Source organism: Phalacrocorax aristotelis, chromosome 20, assembly GCF_949628215.1.
Source record: "Phalacrocorax aristotelis chromosome 20, bGulAri2.1, whole genome shotgun sequence".
Lineage (NCBI taxonomy): Eukaryota > Metazoa > Chordata > Aves > Suliformes > Phalacrocoracidae > Phalacrocorax > Phalacrocorax aristotelis.
In genome coordinates this window covers 4,078,969-4,104,677 of record NC_134295.1, presented here as the reverse complement: position 1 = coordinate 4,104,677, position 25,709 = coordinate 4,078,969, and the positions used below count along the sequence as shown (strand labels likewise).

Sequence of the window (25,709 nt, the reverse complement as noted above, 5' to 3'; positions counted from 1 at the left end):
TGTCGATGCCTTGTTTATTCACAATATAATAAGTTTTGTTGATTGTCGAGTTTGGGAAAAATGGAACGGGGTGTGAGTGGACATGTAGCGGTGGGAGGCAAGCTGTGAAACAGGCTGCTTACCCTGGATTTGAGGGTCTTTTGAGGGTCCAAACGTGGCTTTTCTAGGCTGATTTAGTCCACGAGTTCTGTTCGTCTTGAATTACTGTGCAAACTGGGGATGGCCTCTTAAGTCAGGTGTTCTTCAGTCTTACATTGTTCCTTCCCATCCTTGGGTTTCTTCAAGGAGCCTTTATACAAAATGTTTTAGTCCTTAGCCACCGCTATTTTTTGATAATAAAGTGCTTGACATTGCATATGAATGGCCTAATATGTTTGTATGCCTGCCTTTGTTCCCTCCCTGTTCTGTCCTGCAGGTAATTAAATGCCCTTGGTGTGGATCTTTGCTCTGTTGGCATGCTTGGATGCACAGCAGCTCTTCCGATAGTTTCTTTTCGTTTGCCCCATTGCAAGAAGATGGCAAAAGCAAACATTACCAGAGACATCATCCACAGACAGATCAAGGTATGTTAGCCAAGTGTTCACTTGTGTTGGGTGGAGGGCAGGTGGAGAATCAGCATTCACTCCGGATGGGGAAATACTCACGTTGTTGCCTTTACGTCTGAAAAGATCTCTGCTACTTACGTATTGATAAGCTGTGTAAGAAGCTTAAGAGAACAGACGCATAGGACCTTTTGCTGTCCTTAATGAAGAGCTGGGCTGAAGTATGGCATAACAGGAATACAGCTCTCCTCCCCAGCAGGAGCGCACCACGCTAGTTTGACATCACCAGGTCTGTTGCTTTTGAGTACAATGTTGAAGAGAGAGATCTGCCTACTTGTGTTTGGGCACCATAAAGGACCCTTAGCTAGCTTCCCTCATGGGTTTTCTGTCTGCTGCTTTATGTGGTCTCTTCGTGTGATCTTGCCATCAAAGGTATTTTCTGACTGTAGTAAAGCTAATGATCTCTGTCTCTTTTTCTTTAAAGAGTGGTGTCTTGCTTCCTTTGTGTAGGGAAAAACTTCTGTGGTGGTTGAATCAGTCATCTGATGGCTACATTTGTGAAATATCTCTTAACGTGAAAGGACTAGCTACAGCAGACACAATAGGCAATTATTACTTGAGCTCAGAGGCCTTAAATCATTTGCAGCTTTGCTGGTAATCAGCATTCACAAAAGTGGTCTGTTAGTGGCCAGTATAAGGAGCTAGGGGCTTGAATGCTCACTTTGCTTTGCAGTTTGGTACTAAACTTTGTATTATAAGGTTGTGATTTGATCCACGTGCAAGGATTTATTTTGCTGCTCTAACAAGGAAGAGATGGTTCTGTGGTTAGAGCGTTAGCCTGAGACTTTTTCACACTGTCTGCTCTGTTAGACTTTCATGTGTGACCTTGGGAAGGTTGCTAAGTCTGACAGTTCCTTGTAGGAAATGCAATATCCTACTGCACAGACCTCACAAAGCCACTGAGGTTGCGATAGCAAGGCAATTATAACTGCAGCACCTTGCACTGGGCCTAGCAGCGTTTTGGGAATACTGTCTGTAAAAATATGTCAAGGGTTTGAAGTTTGTAATGAAAGTTACTACAAAAAGCCTGGTTTGATTTGGTTTTCCTCCAATCCCCTTGTATCTGTCTCCATTTTGTTTTCAAATAGCTTTTGTTGTGTGGAGTTCATTACCTAATATTGGTCTGCAGAGCTGTAACGTAGTACACTAGTCCTTTGTGTCTGCTCTGTGACTAGTAACATGTTCCTAGTACCATAAGTGTAATTTTTGATGTTGCTGTTCTCATCTATAAATGGTGATAATGAAGGCTTAAGTTGTCTTTGCCTGACTATAGCATGGCATGGGACGGGTCCGAGGCTGGATTAGGTCCTAGAAAGGGATCTCCTCGGACATTAGATGTTTCATCCAAAATACGACTTGCATTCCTTTTTCTTCATGTCTGCCTCTGCAGTTGGCCTTCTTTCATCAAAGCCATCTGCTAATACATCTGTGAACTCTGTGAGATCACAGGGGAAACAACTGTCCTGCTTTTCTTCACCTTCATTTGTACTGACGCAGTTCTGTGGCAGCTGTTCTCTTCCCTGTAGAACAGGCTGTGCTGTGGTACTGCAGCTATACGCTCCTACTCCACTTCTGATGAAGTAAGCCATCTCTAAAGGATGCTGTCCAGTTGCCTTCCCCAATACTTTGCCCCTTGGTTGTGGTGCTTCAGGGCAGATTCACAGGGAACTGGGGTTGTTTAGCCTGGAGAAGAGGAGGCTGAGGGGAGACCTTCTCGCTCTCTGCAACTGCCTGAAAGGAGGCTGTAGTGAGGTGGGGTTGGTGTCTGCTCCCAAGTAACAAGTGATAGGATGAGAGGAAATGGCCTCAAGTTGCACCAAGGGAGGTTTAGATTGGAGATTAGGAAAAACGTCTTCACTGCCAGAGTGGTCAGGCACTGGCACAGGCTGCCCAGAGAGGGGGGGGAGTCACCGTCCCTAGGGGTGTTAAAAATACATGCAGATGTGGCACTTCAGGACATGGTTTAGGAGGCCTGGGGGTGTTGGGTTGGCGGTTGGACTTGATGATTTTATAGAATCATTAAAGTTGGAGAAGACCTCTAAGATCATCAAGTCCAACCGATTCTGTGTAATGGCAGACTTCTGAGCAGCTGTGGTCTAGTACTGCAGTCCTCAGGAGTGAGTTGCTACTGAAACCCTTGCCAAGGGATAACAGGTGTTTCCAAGCTATTCTGTATCTTCTGTTTGTGGCCCAAAGTAGGCAACTTACTCTGTCTTAGTGTGGGCCTCTCAATCCCTGTCTCAGCTGCCTAGCTGGAGCCTGGTGATTAGATACACTTAATTTTAAACCAATTCAGGGGCAAGGATTACAAACAGCCTACCTGGAGATGATGCAAAAGATGCAGAAGGACAGGTACCTGATGCTATGGACACCCCAATACCTGGCAAGGTCCCCACTTGATTTTTAAAGTTCTTGAATCTTCTCTTAAAGGGAAAAAGGAGTGTTTTGTTTGCTCTAGTCAGTGTGGTGCTCGTTTGTTCACACAGGAGAGGGGTGCGCTGGGCTTCGAACGACACTATCATGTCACCGATCCATTCATTCGACGCCTGGGCCTAGAAGCAGAACTGCAGGTAAGCAGGCAGCGTTTAAAGAGCAAATGGAGATGCTTTTGTACAACTTACTGCAAAAAGGGCAGCCTGTGGGAGAGTACATAATTCTCTCTCTTGTATGGGACAGATACTGATTACTTAGTCCCCTAAACTGCATTAGAGCCAGGAATAGCTCAGTGAGATCTTGTGTGAGCTTTTTGCATTACCTAATGCACCTACAAGCCAGCCTTTAATGGGTGTGGGTCAGCTAATCCTAGCAATGGTGCCTGAAGAAGGCAACTGTCAACTGTTCACGATAGTCAGCTCTAATGCTGAAGGATGTAATGTGTTGCCTAAAAAATTGGTTGTATTGCAGTCTGACACAGCTTAAAAAGATCTTCAGGTTGTCTTGGTTTGGGGGAGGAAAGGATTCTTTCATCCCCCTTTCCAGTCGCATCTCCCATATCAAACTCTACTCAATGTTCTCTTAGTCTTTCCTGGTAGAGTTGTTGGTTAATTTGGGTGAAGACATGTGATACAGTCACCCAGCAGCAAGGGGCTTCTAAGAGAGTTATCAAAAGTGCGTTTTCCCTGTGTTCCCACAGAACCTCTGCATGTAATTTGTCAGCCTAGCCAAGAGCTTTTGAAGCAAAGTCACCTTTCCCTGTGTACAGCAGGATTTCATCTGTAGCCTCTGAGACTAAAATGCCATTTTATTCAACACTACTTTTAAATTTTCATTATTTGTTTCATTTTGCCGTTTCTACCCCAACTGCTATAGCATGTCTGTCTTTTCTGGAGGTGCTTCTCTGCCACGTGGGTGTTTTTTTTTTTTTTTTTCAGGGTTGGAATAAAAAAACCTACTTGTATTGGAACAAGTTGTTAAGTGTTGGGAGCTCACTGTGTCCTTGTCTTAGAACAGCTCTGTTTGATAAGTCTGAAGTTTGTCTAATACCATCTTCCCTTTTTTTTTTTTCCTCTCAGGGTCACTCTGGCTGTGTCAACTGTCTAGAATGGAATGAAAAAGGAGAGTAAGTATGCGGCTTGATCCAGGGGATCAACAAACTGATAACCCAAGGTTTTTCCAAGAGTAGGATGTAGGTCATCTTATCATAAGCAGCTGCTTCCCACTCCTAGTAAAGTGGAGCTCAAGCTCAAAGTTTTGAACTGTAGTAGAGCTCACGCTTCAAAAGAAGCTTTCTTTTATTAAATATGTCTGGATATTCTTATAAATGCCCCTTTAGTGAGTTCAGAAGGGAAATGGTCAGACTAAGAAGTGGAGATTGAAGGCTGCTTCTCTTCTCGTAAGTGGTATTATGGATTATAATGGATCTTCAGGATTTGTCCAGCTGGTAGTGACATTTCCCCACCCCCATCACTGTGCTGTTAAAAGCTGCTGGGGACAAAATATATAAAGGTGGGAGGCAGAGCACGTACCCTTCTCTGCAGTTTTAGAGGGAAACTAGACGTGGGAGCATTTCTGTTAACCAAGGGGAACAAAGAGTTACTGCAAGAGAAATGACTAGATGGAAGGCAGAGTACATATTTCTTGACATGCCTCTTACAAGATCCGAAGTCTGCTGTCTGATACTCTTCAGAGTTATTTACCAGTGAAAGTTTCTTGTATTCGAAAGAGATCTGGCTATAAGGAAATAAGTTTAAAACAGCTGATGGTTGCAGATGTCAAGTTCTTTTGCTTCAAATGAATACAGATGTACAGGGCAAACAGCGCTTTGCAATACCACTGCCACACCCTGCACTTAAAAAGCAGTCTGTGAATCACTAAATAAGCCCTGGCTTGGGACTGCCTGGGCACATCCGAACTCCAGGAATGAATGCTTTGGCTTGGGTTTGGGGATGATGTGGAACAGTTAATGCAGCCAGGCTAATAAGGAAAATGGAGGCCCTGCATTTTGTTGTTGACCAAATGCTCCTATTGTTTTCCCCTGTGCCATCTGAATCTGTGGTGAGCTGGTTCAATGAGCTAAACCAATGAAAACCACTCGCTTTATTTTCTGTGGAGCTGCTATGTGGCTGGTTTAGCTCCCTGAACTGGCTGAATGGATTGGCACATGGGGAACAACAAGAACACAGAGCTGAGAAAAGAGAGAGGAAGTGGGCTTATTCGAGCTGAATTAACTTAATGGCTGTCTGTGGTCAAACCACTCTAAGAAATTGGTCACAGCTTAGAACAGAAGAATACATGATGCATACTTCTCTGTTGCTTTTAGCTTGTTGGCCTCTGGCTCTGATGACCAGCATACCATTGTCTGGGATCCTCTGCACCACAAGAAACTCCTTTCTATGCACACGGGACATACTGCAAACATCTTTTCTGTCAAGGTATATGGTTAGAAGGAATGAATGGCTAACAAAATCAGCAACCTAAGCAGCAAGAGGATGGATCCTTGCTGAGAAACATTTTCCTGCAAGCAATTTTTCCCCTTGCTCCCTCAATAATTTATCTAATGTTAGGAAAAAATGCATTAAATCTAATACTGGCACTTCATAGTTTATGCAGCTCCCAGGCTTATTTCATTCTCTCTGTAAGAAATGAAATGGTTGTAGCAAATTGGGATGGGCAAGGAAGATCTTTTTTTTTTGTGTGTGTGTGTGTGTGTGTGTGTGTGTGCTACTGTAGCTGGTGACTCTTGAGTGTTCACACTGGCATATGTGTAATGTAGGTAATAACGTGGGTCATCCTGAATAACATTGTTCCTAAATAAAGGTGTTCCTAAAGCAAGCTGCTCTGTGACCTGCCAGGGCAGCTCAGCGATGTCTGTGTGAACAGCCTCAGGACTTCTCAAGCTTGAATGTCAAATCTGTCTCCCACAGTTCTTGCCGCATTCGGGGGATCGGATCCTCATCACGGGAGCTGCAGATTCCAAGGTGCACGTCCATGACTTGACTGTCAAGGAGACCATCCACATGTTTGGAGATCACACCAACCGAGTTAAGCGGATTGCCACGGCTCCCATGTGGCCTAACACCTTCTGGAGTGCGGCAGAAGACGGACTGATCAGGTACAGAACTCCAGTTGTTCTGCCCCAAAATTTATTGGATTAGGGTCCATTGCAGTATGTACTATGTATGCACAGATCTGAACAGAGACTGCCTCTATACTAAAGAGCTAATCTCTCTCTTTCCTGAAACTGGAAAGTTTCATCTTGAAATGTAGAGTCCTCTGATAAATACTTCCCTCAGCTCCTCTGTTTTCCTCCACTGAAAAGGGAGGCTGAGAAAGGAAGAGCCATGTCAAGCGGGAGATACAACTGCGCGATGTTTCCGTCCAGAGTCATTGAGACTCTTAAATGACTAATGTTACTACGAGAGTCTGTTCCTCTTTTCATACGAGCTACTGCTTGTGAGGTTGTGACTTGGAGTTGAGTTTGGAACTTGAATAAATTTGGGCACATTAGGGAGCTGGTTTTAATGGTTAGCATGATATTGAGGCCTAGTGTACACTGAGCTGAGATGCTTCCAGTGATCTGTGGCACAAATGAAAGTTATTGTCGTTAGTATCGTCTCTTTGTGCATAAGCCACATAATTAAGTGTAGGTCGCTGCTGAGCGGTATAAATGTGCTGCGTTAAGTGGTCTTCAGTTTGGTCACCGTGGAGAGCTAGCCTCTTTTATTGCTGCTTCTGTTGTCTAGTGACGCGGATTGCCTGACTTTCTCTTCCCTTTGCAGACAGTACGATCTGCGAGAGAACAGCAAACGTTCCGAAGTCCTGATAGACCTGACGGAGTACTGCGGGCAGCTGGTGGAGGCCAAATGCCTGACGGTCAACCCCCAAGACAACAACTACTTAGCAGTAGGGGCAAGTGGACCCTTTGTGCGGCTCTACGACATACGCATGATCCACAACCACAGGTAATGGCAGCGTGGCTTTTCTGGGCAGATGTGAGTGGCACAGAAATCTGTTCGAGGCTCTGGTGGGAAGGGGAAGTTTCAATGATCTGGAGGTCGCCTGTCTCACCGTGCGGTTTTACCCAGTCTTTTCTATGACCCTCAGAGTCTTTTTGATCTGTGTGAGTACAGCGGGGACTGTGAGGCAGGCTTGTGACTGCCCAGCTGTACAGGCATGAGGCCTTGCCGTCGTGTGCGAACAAGATTTGTCAGCATAGATCAGGCTTCCAGCAGTTGAATGCTGTGATTATAAGACTACTCTTCTTTCTGGCTAGAAAAAGCATGAAGCAGAGTCCTTCAGCTGGAGTACACACGTTCTGCGACCGACAGAAACCCCTCCCGGACGGCGCGGCGCAGTACTACGTGGCAGGTATTGGGACCTGTGCTGGGGGTGACTGATGGGACTTAAAGTTAATGCCTGACAAAGCAGAGTTCTACCCATCACACAAGAAACGACTGCTTGGAAGAGCTCTTCTCTAATACAGGGATGTTCCATGGAATTGCAGATTATTTCACTTCTGTGCTGTGAATTCTTGCTTATGTTACCTGCCCACTTTCCGTGATTTGGCAGTGGTGCGTATGGGTGAGCTGGCCTTACTTCTTGTCTAGCGTAAATGTCTTTTTGTCACTTTTGTTGGAAAGTCAAGGATTAAATAACAGGGGTGCTATAGGCTTTCTCCTGGAACCAGTCCCAGCAAGGCTGCTGTTCAAAATCTTTTTGGCACAGAGGAGCATTGGCTTGCCTTCATCCTGCAGATCAAGAATCAGTGATGCAGTATCTGGGCAATCTAGATGACATTCTTCTCCAGTGCTCATTATTTACGATCTTCCCCCCCCCTCCCCAAATGTTTGGATTTTTTAAAGTATCTTAGACCAGCATGTTCAGCAGACCAGTTCTGACAGTCTTGCTTCTGATGAGTCCCGCTAGAGGATTTCTTAGGTCCCCTGAATTGGTCATGCAACACATCTGCTGTCTGAAGCAAAGGAACCTGTGTGTGAGCTGAATATTTAGGAGCCTTGGTTTGGTTGTGCTAAGAGCTTTATTAAGGAAACCTGATTAGAGGATTGAAGATGGAGGTATTTGTTTGCAGATGGCTGCAAATCACAGAAGCCAAACCCGTAGTGAATCACTAAAACAGAGAACTGCTGGGTTCTGCAGACTTTGTTGTTAAGCAAGCTAGTTATAATCCAGTCTTCTCTTCAGAAATGGCCTTCTAGAATTGATACCTAAAACCTGTGAAAAGGCAGCTATGCACATCTGCGTGTTTTGGTGGCTGATGGAAGGATTCAATAAACAGCAGCAGGAAACGGAAAATCACTTAGGTGCATGCGCTTCATGGCATTGCTCTCCTAACAGCCTCTTGTAAAAGGGAGCAGCTGGGGTAGGACGGAGAGGTAGGACAAAGACAACAGTTACTACTTACGCTAATACGTTTGGACCTCTTCTCTCCACAGGGCACCTTCCAGTGAAGCTTCCGGACTACAACAACCGTCTGAGAGTTCTGGTGGCCACGTATGTCACCTTCAGTCCTGATGGCACTGAGCTCTTAGTCAACATGGGAGGGGAACAGGTAAGAAGACGGCTAAAGTTTGGCAGAAAGCTGCGCAATCAGTCGTGCTTGGGTCACCATATGTTGTTGTACATTCTTGAAAATGGGTATAGCAACTTCTCTGTGGGTAATCTGATTGATTTTTAAGCTTCTTTCTGATTCTTTCGGACTAAATGCTTGGTATTAGGGATTTGTTTGTTATGCTACGACGGATCAAACTTGAACCACATTCTGTTCTGGTTTTCCAATTCACATTTCACTCTCTGGAAGAGAAAAAAAAAATGTTCTGGAACTGACCTTTGCTGACCTAGAAAAGATTTCATAACTCATTCTTGAAACATCAGACTGCTTCTGTAATAGAATTTAGTGAATAAGGAACTTAGGGAAGCCAAGGCCTTCACCTGGAATATTGATTGCTTTAATTTTAAGCGCTGGGTTATATTCATGGATCTTTTGTAAAGCCTATCAGTGAAATGAGAAAATCCTCCTGACAGCATTAATCAGCATGGATTAAGCAGGAACTTTGCTTGTGGGCAGGTTACTCTGTGGTTGTCCTCTACGCATCTTTCTCACACGTGCACTCATTCCCTTTTAGAGAAGGTGCCGAGTGAGATGAATTGTAGGTCTGATCTGGGCTGTCAATTCCTATACCAGTACAGTTTTAAGTTAGGGCTTTGCAGGGCTGCTTTCGAAGTTTCTCAGGAAATCCTGGCTTCAGCATAGAGAGACTTTAGCCTTGCTATAGCATACCACCTCTTTCCTGCCAAGAAATGTTTGATTTGCTTATGATCACTGTGTAACATCTTTTTAGAGTTGAAGCTTTCTGAGCAGATTAGTTTGTGTTCAGGTCATCTCTTAAGTTCTGTAGGTGCAGAGAGGGTTTTCTTACCTCTTGAATACGACAAGGCTCCTGTTTCTCAGCATTATTCTTTCTGAACCCAGTGCTGGAATGGAATATGCCACTGGTACTGCTGTCATCCTGTGCATACATGTCTATAAACAAGATTCCCAGTTAGAAAATTGGAAATAGCAAAACACAAATGTGGCACCATATAGCCATCTAATACTGTTTTGTTTCTGTGACTCGAGCATCTATGTTTCACTGACTTTTTTTTGTCTCATTCTTTTTCTTCATGCCTTAGGTCTATTTGTTTGATCTAACATACAAACAGCGACCATACACTTTTCTCCTCCCAAAGAAGTGCCATACTTCAGGGGGTAAGTATGATGCCGTCATGAAAGTCAGTGGAAGGCAGAGTGAAATCGCATACTACGCAACTCTTTCAGGGTGCAGGAACTAGGAAAATTAAGTAGGGCATGGCTGTTACTGGGGTGTTTCTGCAGTGCAGTTCATACCCTGAGTTCTAAAACCCTTCTACAGAGTTGACAAATCGTGTATCTTGAGGGGAGAAGGGAGCTGTTGAGAGGTGTACGCTCGTGTGAGCTAAGGAGAATGTTTAAAGCTGTGCACAAAGGATAAAGTAGACTTCGTAGAGGGGTTGAAGTCTTGGTATCCTGCCTTCAGCTAAGGGAGAAAACTTTGTGGACAGGTATGGAAACGGTATATTCTTTTTATTTTTTAAATCTTTTTAGTAAAGTGTAGAATATATCTGTTATCCCCTTATACACCCGTTAGGAAGGAGATGGAACAATCTCTTCCCTAGGCTAAGAATCTGGCCTGGCCCTAATATCCCTCCTGGTGGTGAGATAGTTGAATCAGAAAGTCATTTATTTGACGAGTAAGTAAATCCAAAAGCCTTTTTATTCCTGGCCCTGTTCCTTACAGGGCCTGTTAGTACACAGCTATTGCAGGGAGTATGCAGTGAACGGCTGCAGTGTTATTCCCCAGGCAGAGGCTGGCTCTTATCAGAGAGTTTTCCCTGCTCAGCCCCTTCCCTCTTCTCAGAGCACTCTGGCAGAGTTTGGTCTGTGTACTCAGCTCACCTTAGGCCTTAATCTAACACTACATCCTGGTAGCAAATATATGCCCTGCCTGCCTTTCTCTTCTGTCTCGAATGCATGTGGGTGATCTGTACTCTGCTATCTGGTGAGGTCATGCTTTAAATGGCAGGACAGCGTTTGAACAGGCTCACGGTGGTGCGGCTGCAGCAAATGCTCCACCCTGTTGGGCACAGAAAGTTCAGGCGAAGGCTGCGAAAAGGCAGTATCAGTACAAAGGCTGAACTTCATGTGCATGCATGTCTCTGCACACTGAAATCTCTGAGCAGTTCAGCAGGCTGGTTGGACAGTTGTCTCCAGTTTCCCAACCTGTGAAATGGCCACAGGAGCGTTGCCAGCTGCAACATAAATGCAGTTTGTAAAGCTTGAATCTGAATATTTTCTATAGAAATGGCAGACGATGTGGCTGCATGACCTTCGGAGGATTACCTCAGCTTGTGACTGCTCCTTGAGCAGTAGGGTAAGAAAAGAAAGGAAGGAAAAAAGCATCTGGAATTCCTTTACTGGATTCCTCCAGTGGCTCCCCTCATCGCCCTTGTTTTATTAAGTGTTCAACAACTTAGCTCTGTGATTATTTATCTGAGTGAGCCTAAAATACAAGGTTACTAATGTCGCTAAATTGCTTCTGCAGTTTTAAATGTCAGGCTTCTGGTGATCAGTCAGGTATGCTGATTATGGCCTCGGCTCAGTCTGAGGGCGGTTCAATTCAAGCTGCCCTCTCTTCCTGTGTGTATATTTAGTTCGATGTGTATCTAGTTTTCTGTCTTAGAGTTGTAGTACAAAAGATACTGCAGAGATTTTTTGTGGTAAATGTAAGGCGGCAAATCAAATCTGGGGTAGGGTGGGGGTGGAATCATGGAAGTTTTATTTCTGCTCTGAATGGGGCTGTGGCGTTGGCTTGGCTCTGCTGTAAAATTAAACCCCTGAAGCTTCAGATGTTAGTTTTCATAATCTACATTGACACTTAGCATGGCTGTATTTTTTTTTTCCTTACCTTCAGAAGTGCAGAATGGAAAAACCTCTACCAATGGAGTGTCGAATGGCATCCATCTGCACAGCAATGGCTTCCGCTTGTCTGAAGGAAGAGCACATGTGAGGTAAGGGCACAGATCTACCTACCTGAAAGCCCTACGGCTTTGTTCGTGTCCTCTTCCTTTTGCCAGGCTTAGGTGCTGCTAAACAAGGTGCAAAGTCCAAATCCACTTGGCATGTTGACTCAATTGTCAGGTGGACTCTGTCCTGCGAGCTGTGTTTGCTTCTGATGCGTGGGCTATGAACAAGAGTCAGATCAGGCAAGAACGTCCTGGGAGAAGTGTTGTCCATGAGGATTTTTCCCCTCTCATGATTAATTACTGCAGACAAAACTAAGAAATGACTTTTCAGGCCTGGGAGCAAGGTGTTCGTAGTTGTCCTGAGTGGTTGCTACTTCCTGACCTACAGGAACTGTGTCTTGGTAAATGGGAGAGGCTGTCAGGTCAAAAGAGCCTTGCTTCCCATTATCATTTTTTTTGGGCACCTGCCTGCTGGAAACTGAAGTGGCCAAAACTGCTTTATGACGATGACACTGGAGTCATTAATCGTGCAGTCTGTATGTGAGCTAGGAACAGATGGAGAGCCCGCTTCCATTGTTCCTGCTGCTTGCTTTCTTCAAGAGCAAAATGCAGTTGGTGTGAAGCAGAAGCAGACTTGAAGCACATCTTGCTGACTGTTTTTCCTCCGGCTGATGAGACATGGTTAAAAGTCAAGACACAGTTGCTCAATACCATATATGGGTAGTCTAGGTTCCACCAAAGTCACTTTGAATGTTTTCAGCTTGTTTCCTCTAGATGGCCCCTCCAGCACGCAGCCGAGATGTGGCTGGAATTTTGGGTTGCTGAGCATGGGCCCTGTGCGGCCCAGTGAACTCAGATGCTTGGTTTCCTTCTGAATTTGCAGTCTGTTATACATTGCTAAAAGGGGATTGGAAATGTTGTTTATGTGGTCAAGGCAAACATGTATTGGTGAAGTCTATGGCATTAGATGCTTAAAATACCCACTGTTCAATCTTGAGTGGATGTCTGCATATAAAGAAAAGAATGGAATCAGTCAAATGATGGTTAAAAAGAAACCTTCCCCCTAAATTCAGGTTATTCAGGTACAGAGTCTCTTCTGCCTTTTTCTGAAACTTTTGGTATTAGCTAATGCTTGCTGGGACTTACTAAGCTAGAACAAAACACTGCAGAATTAACAGAGCATTAGCATGTGAGACCTACCTGTGCTCGTTTCTTCTTTCCCTTCAGTCCCCAAGTGGAGTTACCTCCCTACCTGGAGAGAATCAAGCAGCAAGCCAATGAGGCCTTTGCTTGCCAGCTGTGGACTCAAGCCATCCAGCTCTACAGCAAAGCAGTCCAGAAAGCCCCCAACAATGCCATGCTGTATGGAAACAGAGCTGCTGCCTACATGAAGCGCAAGTGGTAAGGAAGCAGAGAATGTCAGAGCGTCTAGTGTCACAGGCAGTGCTGGTGCCTGACTTCTGAGTACCATGGATACCTTGATCTCCACTAGGAAGGACCTGGCTTCCCTAGGTGTGGAGCAGGGTTGGGGTTATTGGATCAAGTGGGTCACCTCTGGCTCAGGACAGGGGGATTGCACAGCAGCATGTGTTGGAGACATTACAGCCACAGATACTGCACAGGGAAGCACAGCTGGTGGTAGCTCATCGTTTTGCCTACTGGCATGCTGAGTAATGTTCTGTTCCTTTCCTGTTTAAAAAGAAACCAAAAATGCACTTCCGCGTAATAGCATTATGAGTGTCTCCAAGAGTGTTTGTGTTTCTTTGGATAGTTCTGATCTGCATTAGAGTATGGCTCTAAATCTGCTGTCAACAGATGAGGTAGTGGTTACTATGCTTTATTACTTCTATCTCATGATGTAAGATTGTTGTAGGACTGCCTGGAGTTGCTTTGGTTGCTGCTTTACCCAAGTAACTAGTACTGCAGATAGTCAGACATGCCATGGTGGTTCCTGTGCTACCCCAGCTAACCCGCACTCCCCTTGGCTGGGAACAAACCTCTCTGAGGGCTGTGGGGAGGTGGCAACTGGTGCCTCAGAGTCTGGGGGAGGTTCTGTCTTGATTCTTGCAAAATATCCTGTTAGCCTCTGCAGTAGGTAATGTCCTCTCTGACCAATAGCCAGAGCTGCATCTGCAAGATACAGCTGAGTTATTTTAGTGTCTGTCCCCTTGAGCAGGGTAAGACTGAGTAGCATGACTTGCCATTAACATATTTAAAATAGCTGTGGTCCTTCATCTACATTTGCTTTGTGAGGATATCCTTCTCTCCCTGCTGAAATCCCCAGTATGAATTCTCCCATCTTCTTGCCAAGATAAAGAGCAGCCAGCAGTTGTTGTGACTGTTGGTAACTGGCCTACTGGCTGTTTTGCAATAGGAGAGATTTGGGAGCTGCCTCAAAAAGACCTCAGTGTTCAGAGAGAGAAGAACAATAGGTTGGGATTAAGGAATGGAAGCAGAAGCTGAGTGCTGATCTCATGAATGACATTTTTCTTATAGGAATCGTTTTTCCCCAAAGGATGTTGGCAGATCTGAACCCTTCTGTGTGTCAGCTAGTGCTTTGCTACAGTTTTTGGTAGCAGGAAGATGTGAAAATATATGCACGATGGATTTCTGTGGCATGCAATGATTAGAATTTAAATAGTACTGAGCTGATATCTTCTCAGGTGCGGAAAAGGCGGCACGCTTTTCTGCTAGGAACAGCTACTGGTGTATAGCAGAAGGTGTCTGGGACATCACCAAGAAGGAGGGTGAAGCAGTTGGACAGTGACCCACACTGAACCACCATGTGTCTCTAAGGTGTCCTTTGCGTTTGGAGCAGGAACAGCCGTAGGCCACCCTGCAGAATACTGCAGGTCTTGCTTTGGCCTTGTTCTCTGAATAACAGAGAGATCTAGAAAAAAGGAAGGTCTGTAATTTCCTAAGCTCCCCTTGCTCATCTCCCTTAAGATGCTGCTCATACCCTGCAGCGCTTCTAAGGCTGTCCTTTTTAAAATTTGCTCCTAAGAGCCAACAACTGCATCACTCTCCACATTGCTTTTAGCAGTCCACATTGACAGTACTTAGCCGACTTCTAGTTAGAGCATTTTTGCGCAAGCTGAGTCAAACCTGTAACAACGGGAGAAGTCAGTGCCTGCTTTACATCTCAACGTGTACATTTTCACACCAGTCTGTCAGGCTGTCTGACGCTGGTAGTTGAGGTTGAAGGATTTTTGAGGGTGTCAAAGCAGCTAATAGCCTAATCAGCTCTGAAAATGTGAGACACTCATTTGTCATCAGAACAGGTAACTTGCATTCCCTTTTGCTTTGAATAAAATGTGGCCTGATGCTGTGCATCCAGCCTCCTGGGTTAACACAGACACAGTGTTGTAAAGACAGCCCTCAAGAACCGTGTTTCTTCTGCTGTGCTGCAGATGTCATGGACGAGGCACTCCACCTCCTGTACTGTGCTAGCAAGCTGTAATATGTGGCCAACATCCGCCTAGACGGGAGGGAGCAATAGGATGAATGGTTTGCACAACACGCTTGTGGCACTGAATAAGCGCTACTTAACATGTAACCCAAAGATTTGGAGCTCCCTTGAATAAGCAGAGACTCAGGAGGACCTCTTCCCTGACAAAGGCTCCACATGATCTAAAACTGTCACCCTGTGGGAGGTCCAGGGCAATCCACCCCCTTCCCCTTGGGACTGTGTCAGGCTTTGGTAGGTGCAGTGCACATAGGTTACAGGTGTGAAGCACTATTATTATTATAAACCATCCTATGGAGTCTTGGCACTGTCTTGAGACAGGTTGTGGTGCCTCTGAGCAGTTCAGGCTCGATCTGGTTCACCAGGCTTGTCAGCCCTGGCTGACTTCGCAGCCTCTGTCAGTCTGAACTGAATACCAGCACGCAAGGCTTGTCAAGTCTCTCCTGCTTCCAGAGCACAAGCAAAGGCATTCTTATTCCCACAGCCATGGAGCATAGGGAAACCAAGCATAGTCTCCAGTAACTGTACATAGGGTATAAATATCCATTATGATACCAGTCTGCTATAATGCTTATTTCAAAAACTGTAAGGTTTTTCTTATAAAGAGGGAAAAGACTGCTGCTTTAGACACATGTCCGCCAGGGCTAAGAAGCGTGGTGGTTCTGTAGCTCCTTCCTGAGGGCTACAAGTGGCTCTGGCTGCGGGCAGGGAAACATGCTGCCACGCTGTGCGTCCACAAAGGGGCACGCGTGAGCTGCCGTGCTCTGCCGAGGCCCTGCTCGCCTTTCAGGAGAGGCCTTGTGTCTGCTTGGCCAGAGGGCTTGTGCATCCTCCATCTTCAAAGGACTTCCCTAAATGTGTTCTATCAGTGAGCTCTGCTCTGTTGGATTTAAAATGGCAGGTCAAGACTTGCTGGGCTTCCTTGTGTGGTCACATTACAGCGCTGCCTGTATGCGTGTGGAGGTGCATTCAAGAAGCTGGGCTTGGTCAGATGGTGCCCCTGGGAAACAGCAAATGCTGTTAGTAGTACGTGAGCTTGTGGGGTGTCTGCTTGCATAGACAGAGCTGGAAACAACAAGCTCTGGAGTGAAATGAGGGCTGGGAAATGGCAGTGCAAAATGTATGCTGTTTCTGTTTAGGCTATCTAAGCCACCCCTCCCTTTTCTTCAGGGATGGGGACCATTATGATGCTTTAAGAGACTGCTTGAAGGCCATATCCTTGAATCCATGCCACCTGAAGGCCCATTTCCGTCTTGCCCGCTGTCTCTTTGAACTCAAGTACGTGGCAGAAGCACTGGAGTGTCTGGATGACTTTAAAGGGAAGTTCCCAGAACAAGCACATAGCAGTGCCTGCGATGCCCTAGACAGAGACATCAATGCAGCCCTCTTCTCCAAGAGTGATAATGGTGAGTGCCGGTATTGAGTGTGGTTCTTCAAGGTTATACTAAAATCTAATGATCGGACAAAGAATTTTCTCTTTAATCTACCCCCGTGAGGGAAAAGCCAACTTGTGAGAGATTGATGGCTACTGTGCACAAAAACTAGCCCACGCCTGTTCTTTCCCTGGGCGTGGGCCTGGTTCACTCTCAAGCAAGAGTATGGTAAAAGCAGTCTGATGTACCCAGGAGGTAATCTGGAAGGGAAGCTTGTGCTCTAAGCCCTCCTCCCTGCTGGAATTGTCCTTAACTCTCCTCTAAAGCTGTCGGGGTCTCCTAGGGTGCTGTTTGCTTAGAACACGTTCCTCCCCAAATTATGACAGGAGAAATCTCTTGTCTTTCCAGCTGAAGATAAGAAAGGGGGTGGCCCCATCCGTCTGCGAGCTACAGGTCGCAAGGATTCCATCTCAGAGGATGAGATGGTGCTGAGGGAGCGCAGCTACGACTACAAATTCCGATATTGTGGCCACTGTAACACTACTACAGACATCAAAGAGGCCAATTTCTTTGGCAGGTATGTTGGCAGAGTGTAATAGGGATTCAGGACAGGAGTGTGAGCAGCAGCAGAATGCTCTCTTCCATCGGATAAAGCCTCATGCGTAGCCCCATGTGACTGTTCATAAAATGACACTGACGCTGGTTTGCAGGGTTGAAAAAGATGACAGAAACCCTCCTCCTTGTGTGGCTGCATGAATAGCTGGTTCAGTAGCAGATCCACAGAGGACCCAGTTGGGCTAGCGTTTCAGAAAAGCCATTTGGGAGTGAAAACATGAATCCTGGGGATGGAGGGAACCAACACAGAAAGCTTTATCTGGATCCGTAAGCATGAGGGGTGGCAGCCTGCTGATTGTAGAAGCCAACTGAGATTCTCGTGTCTGCTAGAGACTAGCTTTGGCTCTGAGCTGTGATCTCCAGTCTCTGCTCCTCTCACCCTAGCAATGCACAGTACATAGTCAGTGGCTCAGATGACGGCTCCTTCTTCATCTGGGAGAAAGAAACCACCAACCTTGTTAGAGTGCTGCAGGGAGACGAGTCGATTGTGAATTGTCTCCAGCCTCATCCCAGTTACTGCTTCCTGGCTACCAGTGGCATTGACCCTGTTGTACGACTGTGGAACCCTAGGCCAGAGGTAAGAGCTGCCGTAAAACGCTGTCTTGTTGTTGTGAGATGTAATGCGCACTGGTCTTTCCTGTTGGGATCTCCTGATAGTCGCAGCAGCAGTAACAGCCCCTCTTTGGTCCTAGCGCTGCCTTGCTGAGTCCTCTTCTTTCTTGTCTTGCAGAGTGAAACCCTTAATGGCCGCGTGGTAGTAGACATGGAAGGTGCTTCCCAAGCTAACCAGAGACGAATGAATGCAGACCCGCTGGAGGTGATGTTGCTGAACATGGGGTACCGGATTACAGGACTGACCAGTGGTGGGGCTGGAGGCTCAGATGATGAAGACAGCTCAGAGGGGCAAGTCCAGTGCCGGCCCAGCTAAAACAGAACTGCCTCTCCTTCCTCTAATTGTTTGGCTGAAAGGGAACCTAGTTTCCTTGGTCCTGAACTTTCTCTGAATGACTGCACTGTTTCGCACTATGCACAGAGTAGGACAAGCCGGCAGGGGCAGGAGCGGCCATCTCTTTAAACCATCGCCGCCACCACCACCTCCTTCTCCCGTCACGCTACTGAGCAGCATGGCAGTGCAGTCTGGGGTTTGCCTTTAGTGGAACTTAGTCCCAACAGGGGTCTTTGAGTTGTCTGTAAGCAGTGTAAGCTGGTGATTTTTTTTTTTTTTTTCCAGAGCTGCTGTATGGTCTGGTACAGGGGGATGTTCCCTGCATTCATGCATTTGCAGAGGGGATGTTAAATTCCTGAATAAAATACAAACCTAGGGCAGGGGTTATGGAATGAATTTACTGCAGTGATCTTGGTCTTGAAAGCTTGACTCTGCTTTTGTGCTACCAGCCTATCTAGAGGCCCCTGGTTTAGGGTTGTTGGCCATAAAACACCTGTTTTGTCCCATAACATCTTTCTTCTGGCTTCCATCTCTAACACGTTGTCACCAGATGTAGCTGTGTTGTATTAAGGACTGGATGTTGCCTGTCTTGTCCCTGGGCATCTGTCTTAGTTGATGAATCAACGAGGGCACTGAGTATGCGTAGCTCAACAGGGCAGGGTGTGCTTGCCCAGCTCTGATACTTTCTTCTGTGGTCTATAAACCCTTGGAGAAAGGTGACAGCAAAGGGAGCAGGTTTGATCAAAGGCCTAGGACTGAAGTAGCTAAACCTACTCAGGAGAGGGACTGTTAACAGCACTCTTCAGAGCTGCGTTCTCTGTTGCCCAAATGTGCATAGCTGTATTCACCTTCTGCTCTCCACGTCACCTCTGGTGGAGCTGAGAACGTTGCCACCATGTATGTGTTGCAACTAAAGTTTTGAGCTTTTAGATGGCAGTATTTTTGTGCAGTCAGCTGCTCTGTCTTAGCCAAGGTGGGCCTTCTCCGCCTCATCGTTGGTGTAACATCTGATGGATTAGTGGTCCTCTCAGGAACCCTCCTTCCTCTTCCCGCTCTCCACACACTGACTCTGGCTGCAAAGCCAGGAGTACACCTAGAAATGCAGCACTGTACTTCCATTCCTCCCCCTCTCATGTAACATGCAGCCCCGTTTTCCCCTCTTGCAGTTGCCAAACACTAAACATCAAATAGATCTTACGCAGCTGTGCTACAACCGACTCCGAAGAGGTTGTTTTTTTCTAGGACTATCAACTAAGACCAAAGAGCCCCTGGAGATCTTTACTGCTCTGTGCTGTCTCGTATCTCTTACTGCTGAAGGTCTGAACATGCTAGCCTTGGTCCCAGGGGTGTGAGATGTGTGTCTGGGAGTGTGTGCGCATATGTGTGTGCTGCATTAGGGCTGTTCTTCCATGTGGTGCAATCCCTGGTCTTCCTGTTCCTGCTGTGGAAAGATGAGAGGGCCTCCCTTTCCTTCTCTGGCTGCTTCTGGCTGCCAGGCGTTGATGAGAGAGACTGCGCAGTGCTGGCTGATCAAGGTAACTGGCTTCCTCTCCCTTCCAGAACAGTCTCTGAGATGAGCGAGCCTTGTGCAGGAGGGAGAGAGGTCGCAGAGGCTCATAGCTGGCAGCGTCTCTCCAAGGACACTGTTCCCTGCATAGAGAGATCTCCCACGCCTCTCTTACAGTCGTGGTGGAGCTAACTGGGACCTGATCTCTCCCCCTCAGAGATGTCCGTCTGCTCTTTCATCTGCTGGTGAAAGCGAGCCTTAGCGCGCCCTGGTCTTGTGGGAGCGTGCCCCTCACCACCACGAAACGACTGGCTGTCCTTGTGCTCTGCTGATCTGTGATGGCAGACTCGCCCTCCATCTTCTCCTGTGGAAGCAGAGCTCTCCTGGGACAGGTTGGCACTTGGCTGCTGAGGGCACGTTGGCTGTTTGCGTGCAGTACCAGTGCGGTAGATGTGACTGCTTGCTCAGTTTACCTCTTTGGTTGTGTACAAGCTCCTCCGCCCCAAGTGTACCCTGGCGCTCAATGCTCTTCAAAACCCAGAGGCAACAGAAAATTCTTCTCACTTGGGTGGCTTTTTGACATGGTCTGGCCTTTTCTTTTTTTGCTTAAGGCTTTCCTACTAGACGCATCCTCTTTTTTTTTTCCTCCGTCTCCTCCTACTCAAACTTTTTTTCAGCTTTCAGTAGACAATGTCTGCAGACTTTGATGTTTAAACTGAGAGACTGAGATGGAAAGCTCTGAAAAGAACAGACCTCTCCCTCCCCATAAACCTTTTGCAGTGGCAGCTATTTTTTGTTGGTTTTACCCTTATGAGACAGTGCAGCTCTTTTACCTGCCACTTGCAGTGTGAAAGCTACAAGATTCCCTGCCTCTGCAGTGGATTGCTATTTTTTAATGGCTGCTTTGGTTAAAAAAGATAAATAATAATGGGAGAGAAGGGGAGAGAAAAAAAAAATCTTTCTGCCTCTAGCCCCTTTTCTCCTTGTCCTGGGCAGATTATCTGCTTTGTCGCTTGTTAATGAGGAATTTGTATTTATTGGTGAAGGAAAAACATGCTGGGGAAGTAGGGAGATGTTGCTTTATTGACCTCCGCTGTTTACTTCAACCCCCTCTTTGGGAAAGCTTCTTCCTGCTCTTTCTGGTTAACTCTTTCCAGCCTGGGATATGCAGGGATGCCTCCTTTATTTTTGTATTCTAGCAATGGGCTCTCCGTTAGGAGACTCTGTGATTCTCTTCGTGTTGTAATGACCACTGCTTCTCGCTTTTTTCAAGTACTAAAGATGATCATCTCATAAACTTTGCCCCTGCAGCTGTAGAGGTAACACACAAGCCTTACTGCCCTCGTTAGAAGGAGCAGAAAACATGTTTCTCTCGTCCTGGGAAGAGAAAGGGTTAAGCAATTAAACAATTCTTTGTTCTAGTTCTTTCTTGGTGTCATTTTGTTTGGGGGATTGTTCTGGCTTTGTTCTACCTTTCTGCTCTATGGAGGTGGACGAGGGTGGGTGGAGGGTGGCCTGCTTGGGCTGGACGTTGTCTGTTCAACCATGCTGCTTCAGGGAGAGTAGCGGCCCCAGTAAACTTGAGTGGGAAGGGGGCTGGAGAGCCCAAACATGGCTTGTAAGCTGTGGTGGCTGCCAAGTTAGTGCTGATGTGAGTTTATCCAGGTGTGGGAGCTCAGATCTGTCGGTGGAGCAAGGGCCAGGGCGCTGTTTGGGAGCAGAGCCTGCCCTCCAGCTTGGTTTTAGAGCTAAGGCTGCAAGAAGTGGGGTGAGGATGAGAATGGCTGCCTGGAGCTTGCTGGGGAAGAGAGGAGCGATGCATGCGTCTTGTAGAAGGATTAATGATGCTGTGATGGAGTTAGTTTCTCTGAATCATGTTTTGTTGGAGGGAGGGAATGAGGTAAAATTAATAAAATCCTCTTTGAGTCCTGGCTGAACCCAGGACTGGGCAAGGGGGCAAAAAGCTGAGTAGGAAAACCAGCCCCTCCATGTCTTTTAGCTCTTCTTAAAATAGCCTCTTGCCCTGAGAAGCAGAGCCCTGGTGACTTAGGCTGTGGGACAGACCCAAGGTCACCTGCCTGAGTCACCATGTTACTGACCGATCTTCAGAGATGTTTCTGCTGTCAGAAACAATGCACTTATTGCCTTAAAGTGTCTCGCACTCAGCGTGGTGTGTCGGACATCGACGTTTAGACCCAGAGATGATCTCTTGCTAAAGAATATCCCAAACTCACTTTCTCCTCTGGGCTCCTGCTGCAAAACCTTCCAAATACTTTCCTGCCCTCTAAGCTGCAGAATGCCAGGCCTTAAGTAAGAGCTGGAAAACCAGTCTGCTATTTTCAGAATCTATTTGAACTCTTCTCTTAAAAATTCCCGTTGGACACCTTTCAGCTGAAGGCCTTTTGAGGCCCACTTCATTTCAAATCCTGTCTGATATAAATTATTGCTTTAAAAGACAGCTCTGCTCTAACAAAGCAATGTGCATCCACAGCTGGATTTGGCAATCAGCTAATTAGGTCAGATCTTGGACTGAATGGTTGGACACAGAGGAAGCGTGGAAGGGGAGGCAGAGTGGTTGAGTCGTGGGTGGAAATGGTTAGAAGGACCCAGAAAATGAGGGGGTTTTTATTTGTAATTTGGATAAGGGAATTGGGTTGAGGAGGGAGAGGAGCGCTATGCTCTGGGATGTGGGGAGAGGAATAATCGCAGCCCTACTGATGAGTTCACTTTTCTCTGATGTAACTGTTTGCAGTGCCAGGAACAAGTCGGCAAAGGGCTCAAGATGGCTCCTGTCTCTGAGCAAAATGGGAGCAGGATGTCAGAAAACTGCCTGCTGTTGTTGCAGTGAGGAATTCAGTCCTCTGCCTGTTATGCTCCTTGTGGCTTGTTCAGGCCTTGCTGCTGCAGGAGGTGAGACTGATGGGGAACCCCTCCGGGGCTGGCAAGGAGAGAAGGTGGGCCTTTTTGTGGATTTCGTAGCTGAGAAATTGTCATGACCTGCACTCAGCTCTTTGAGCTCTTCTGCTTTGTGCCCCTTGTCCCTGAGAAACTGGTGGCTTTCCCTGTAAACATAGAAGTTACCCTGTGGATTGACTCTGTCAATTGGAGAGGGAGAGAGAAGGAAATGCAGCTTTCAAGTGACAGGGAAGCAGAAAAGACCTGAAGGTTAAAGCTGAGGGGTGAGATGGCTTGGGGGCATTGCTTTTGGGGTGGGTGGCTGAGCCTGCGTATGTTCCTGCGCTCGTGAGTAGCACCATCATCGGTACAGATGAGAGTGACGTTTCTGGTTCACGCTGAGCGATTAGAGGCTGTCAGATTGCAGCAGGCACAGACCACAGGAAAGGAACAACAAAAATGCAAAGCAACCCACCCCAGCATCACCTCCAGGGCGGGGGGAAGGACGCCTTGGTGTCCTCCATCAGCCTGTACCTCGGTGACATTTTAAATAGACTCCTGCACGCGGTGTTGCCTGCTGCTGCCTCGGTTGTCAATGTCAGAAGGGGGAGGGGATCTCTTCCTTGAGTGGTTTGGTTCTGGCAGTCCCTGTAATGTTTGAGCTGTCACAACAGGGAAGGTTCCCAAGGAAGCCGCTTACTGAACAAGAGCTGGCTGGGTGCCTGCTTCTTTCAGGCTCAGAGATGAGCTGGGGTAGAAAGGGGAGGTAACCAAATCCCTTCCAGGCCGAGCCCCGGCTATGGCCATGGCGGCGTTGCGCTCGGACAAACCCAAACTGTTGCGTGGCCTGGGCTCGTCCGTTCCCGGAGCAGGTGGGCTCTCCTCTCGGAAGGGCTCCGCGTCTCCGGGGTGTGAGCGATGCATCGGCAGTGAGCAGGCAGAGATCGTTGTCCTGAGGACGTTCTGGGCCGATGGGAGGCAGAGCCGCTTCCTTGCCAGCAACGCGGGAGAGGAGCCATCGGTGGCAAGGCGCTGGCAGAAGTGGGAGTGAAACCTTTTGTTTCTCGTCAAATGAGATTGCAAAAACAATGATGGCAGTATTCCTGCTCTGTACATCGATCCAGTATTGTAGTCAGGCAAAATAGCTGCAATAAAAAGCCCGGCCTTTAATTTTATGCATGGAAAACTTCTTACCTGCTCTCCCCCCGCCCCAGTTTCCCCCCCGCAGTTTCTTTTCCAACTGCAGCTATTTTTCCCTGCTGACTTCAGGTGTTTTGTATTCTGCTTAGATCAATAGCAGTAGAACAGCAGCAGCTTTCGAGTTGTCACTAGGAAGACCCTGCTGTCAGCTACAGCTCACCCGTTTTCTGCCAGTGCGGTACCAGGAATGGAGAGCCCTTCTGCTTGCCTGACAAACACAAAAGAAGGCTCTGCCATACAGGAGTGCTGTATTGATTTTTTTTTTTTTTTTTTCATAAATCCAGCCATGGGGAAGTGGTGAGTCCTTCCCGTGCTCCAGCAGCTGGGTTTGCCTTCCTACACTTGGTTAAGAGGGAATGAACAGGACTGTCTGAAACATCCCCTGCCCACGCAGGTGTGAGGTGGCACTGCGGGGAGCCGCGTCCTGCTGAGGCTGTCGGCAGCGTCCTTGCCGAGTGGCTTTGCCAAGGGAGCTGGTCCCTGGTGATATGCTGCTTAGCAGCCTCCGAGACACAAGCAGGAAGAGCAAATCCATTGCCTAATCCGACAAACGCGCCAGGACCACGTTAACTGATGTGAACGTTGGCCCCTGTTTGTAGATTTTTAACAATCTCTGATATTTCTGTTAGCCTGGAGCAAATCAATGCAAGTATTTTTCTTCATCGAACAAAAAGTGTTCACTGAAACACATACAACCTTTGTGTCATCTCCCATATGAAGTGCCAAAATATGAAGTGTCTGTTAGAAACCACAGCACAGGCACGGCTTTGCTCTCGAGGGTGTCTGTATTTCCTCAGCTTTCTCTCTTTCGAAACTGAACTATTTGGTGAATTCCCTCATCATCAGATCACGAGGAGCGCGGCGTCAGGCTCTTGATCAGCTCTGATGCAGTGGCAGGTCATGCCGAGACGATGCCCACGCTACAGCTCAACATGAGCCACTCTGCGTGGCGCCTCGGTGCATGGCTCTGCTTCCATCCAGGCGCCTCGGAAGCTGTCCTCCCTCTTGGAAGGGCTGTCCTAAAGCATGGTCTAGACTAGGAAATAAGCTGGGATGTTAGATGATCTCTTGAGGGCTTGGTAGAGGCGGGGAAATGTAGTCTGCAGTGCGTTACTAAGCTAGTTGAGTTGGAGCCTGAGTGCTCCTATGACAAGTTAGCATGTATCGAGGGAGGGTAGGCCACCTCTGCACTAGACTGTTAGCCAATGCTTTCTACTGCCAGACTGGCGACTCCAAACCTGTGTCCCCTCCAAAGTGCCTCTGCCACAGGTAGAGGTTACCAATATCCTGGGCTTTCAAGCTGGAAGCTTCACTAATCTAAAATTCAGTGAGCGTGTAAGTGTTATTCTGGTCCCAGGACAGAAAATGCATTGATGAATGGGGAAGGCTGGACTCAGCTTAATTATTGAGCAAAGTCGGGTAATGGAAAGCAGAGCGCGTAAAGTAGAGATAAGAAAAGTCGTTGATGAAGGAGAGAAATTTCAGTAAAAAGGGGGGCCGTTATGCAGAAGCTGTAAGTTTGTGACGAGTGTTAGGAACGTGGCTCTGGCAATTAACAGGGTTTGCTAATAACAAAAGCCAGCGCCTTCTGTGAGCAGAGTGCTCGTTCTGCATTGCCTCCGCTCGGCGAGCTGGAGCTATGAGGGCGGAGGAACCCAACCACGTGCAGGAAGGGGCCAAGACTGTTTTATTAGCAAAACCCCTTGGTGTTGTACTGCGTGACACCACAAACCCTGCTGGAGAGCTCCGATAACCACCGGGCCTCGAAGGGAAATGCAGCTCAAGGTCTCTGCGGGAGGAGGAAATGAGCAGCTTCCGAGGAAAGCGTGGAAGGATGCAAAGAGGAGAGGGGGGTCTGGAGGCCGGGCGGCTCTCCTGCATCCCCCTCCTGGGTCCGCCGGGCTGCAGCAAGTGATGTCCTCCCTCTTCTTCCCAGTAGCTCAGTGAGTTGTCACTCTGTAGTTTGCCGAGTGTGTTGTGGCAGGTGGAAATCTGGAATAAACATCTTTCTTCTTCAGCTTTCTCGTGTAGTTTGAATTAAACTTCCTAATAAAGCGATTGTTATTTTTCTAAGCTTATTCTCTATTTGTATAAATGCTGTTCCACC

General features: G+C 47.1%; 1 protein-coding gene and 1 long non-coding RNA gene across 2 annotated transcripts; one reads left to right on the top strand and one right to left on the bottom strand.

Moving 5' to 3' along the window:
- On the bottom strand, positions 1–11,631 carry LOC142066815 (uncharacterized). Its single transcript, XR_012663792.1, has 3 exons — positions 11,543–11,631; positions 9,479–9,582; positions 1–8,852 (listed from the first exon to the last, which is right to left on the bottom strand). It is a non-coding gene; the product is annotated as an uncharacterized LOC142066815 (long non-coding RNA).
- WDTC1 (WD and tetratricopeptide repeats 1) lies at positions 430–25,675 on the top strand. The gene is made up of 15 exons (XM_075114797.1): positions 430–563; positions 3,089–3,172; positions 4,115–4,161; positions 5,362–5,473; positions 5,966–6,153; positions 6,821–7,003; positions 7,315–7,409; positions 8,495–8,610; positions 9,732–9,807; positions 11,549–11,645; positions 12,828–13,001; positions 16,237–16,472; positions 16,848–17,016; positions 17,439–17,631; positions 17,785–25,675. Exons 1-15 carry the CDS (start codon positions 456–458, stop codon positions 17,980–17,982), a joined length of 2,076 nt encoding a protein of 691 aa, XP_074970898.1. The 5' UTR covers positions 430–455; the 3' UTR covers positions 17,983–25,675.
- The last annotated feature ends 34 nt before the right edge of the window (positions 25,676–25,709 follow it).

What these genes read in the sequence shown, in the direction of transcription:
- WDTC1 (XM_075114797.1), top strand. Translation starts at nt 456, where the DNA reads ATGCTTGGATGCACAGCAGCTCTTCCGATAGTTTCTTTTCGTTTGCCC. An exon ending in GCCTAGAAGCAGAACTGCAG is followed by an intron (nt 3,173 to 4,114) that starts GTAAGCAGGCAG and finishes TTTTCCTCTCAG; the next exon opens with GGTCACTCTGGCTGTGTCAA. An exon ending in TCAACATGGGAGGGGAACAG is followed by an intron (nt 8,611 to 9,731) that starts GTAAGAAGACGG and finishes TTCATGCCTTAG; the next exon opens with GTCTATTTGTTTGATCTAAC.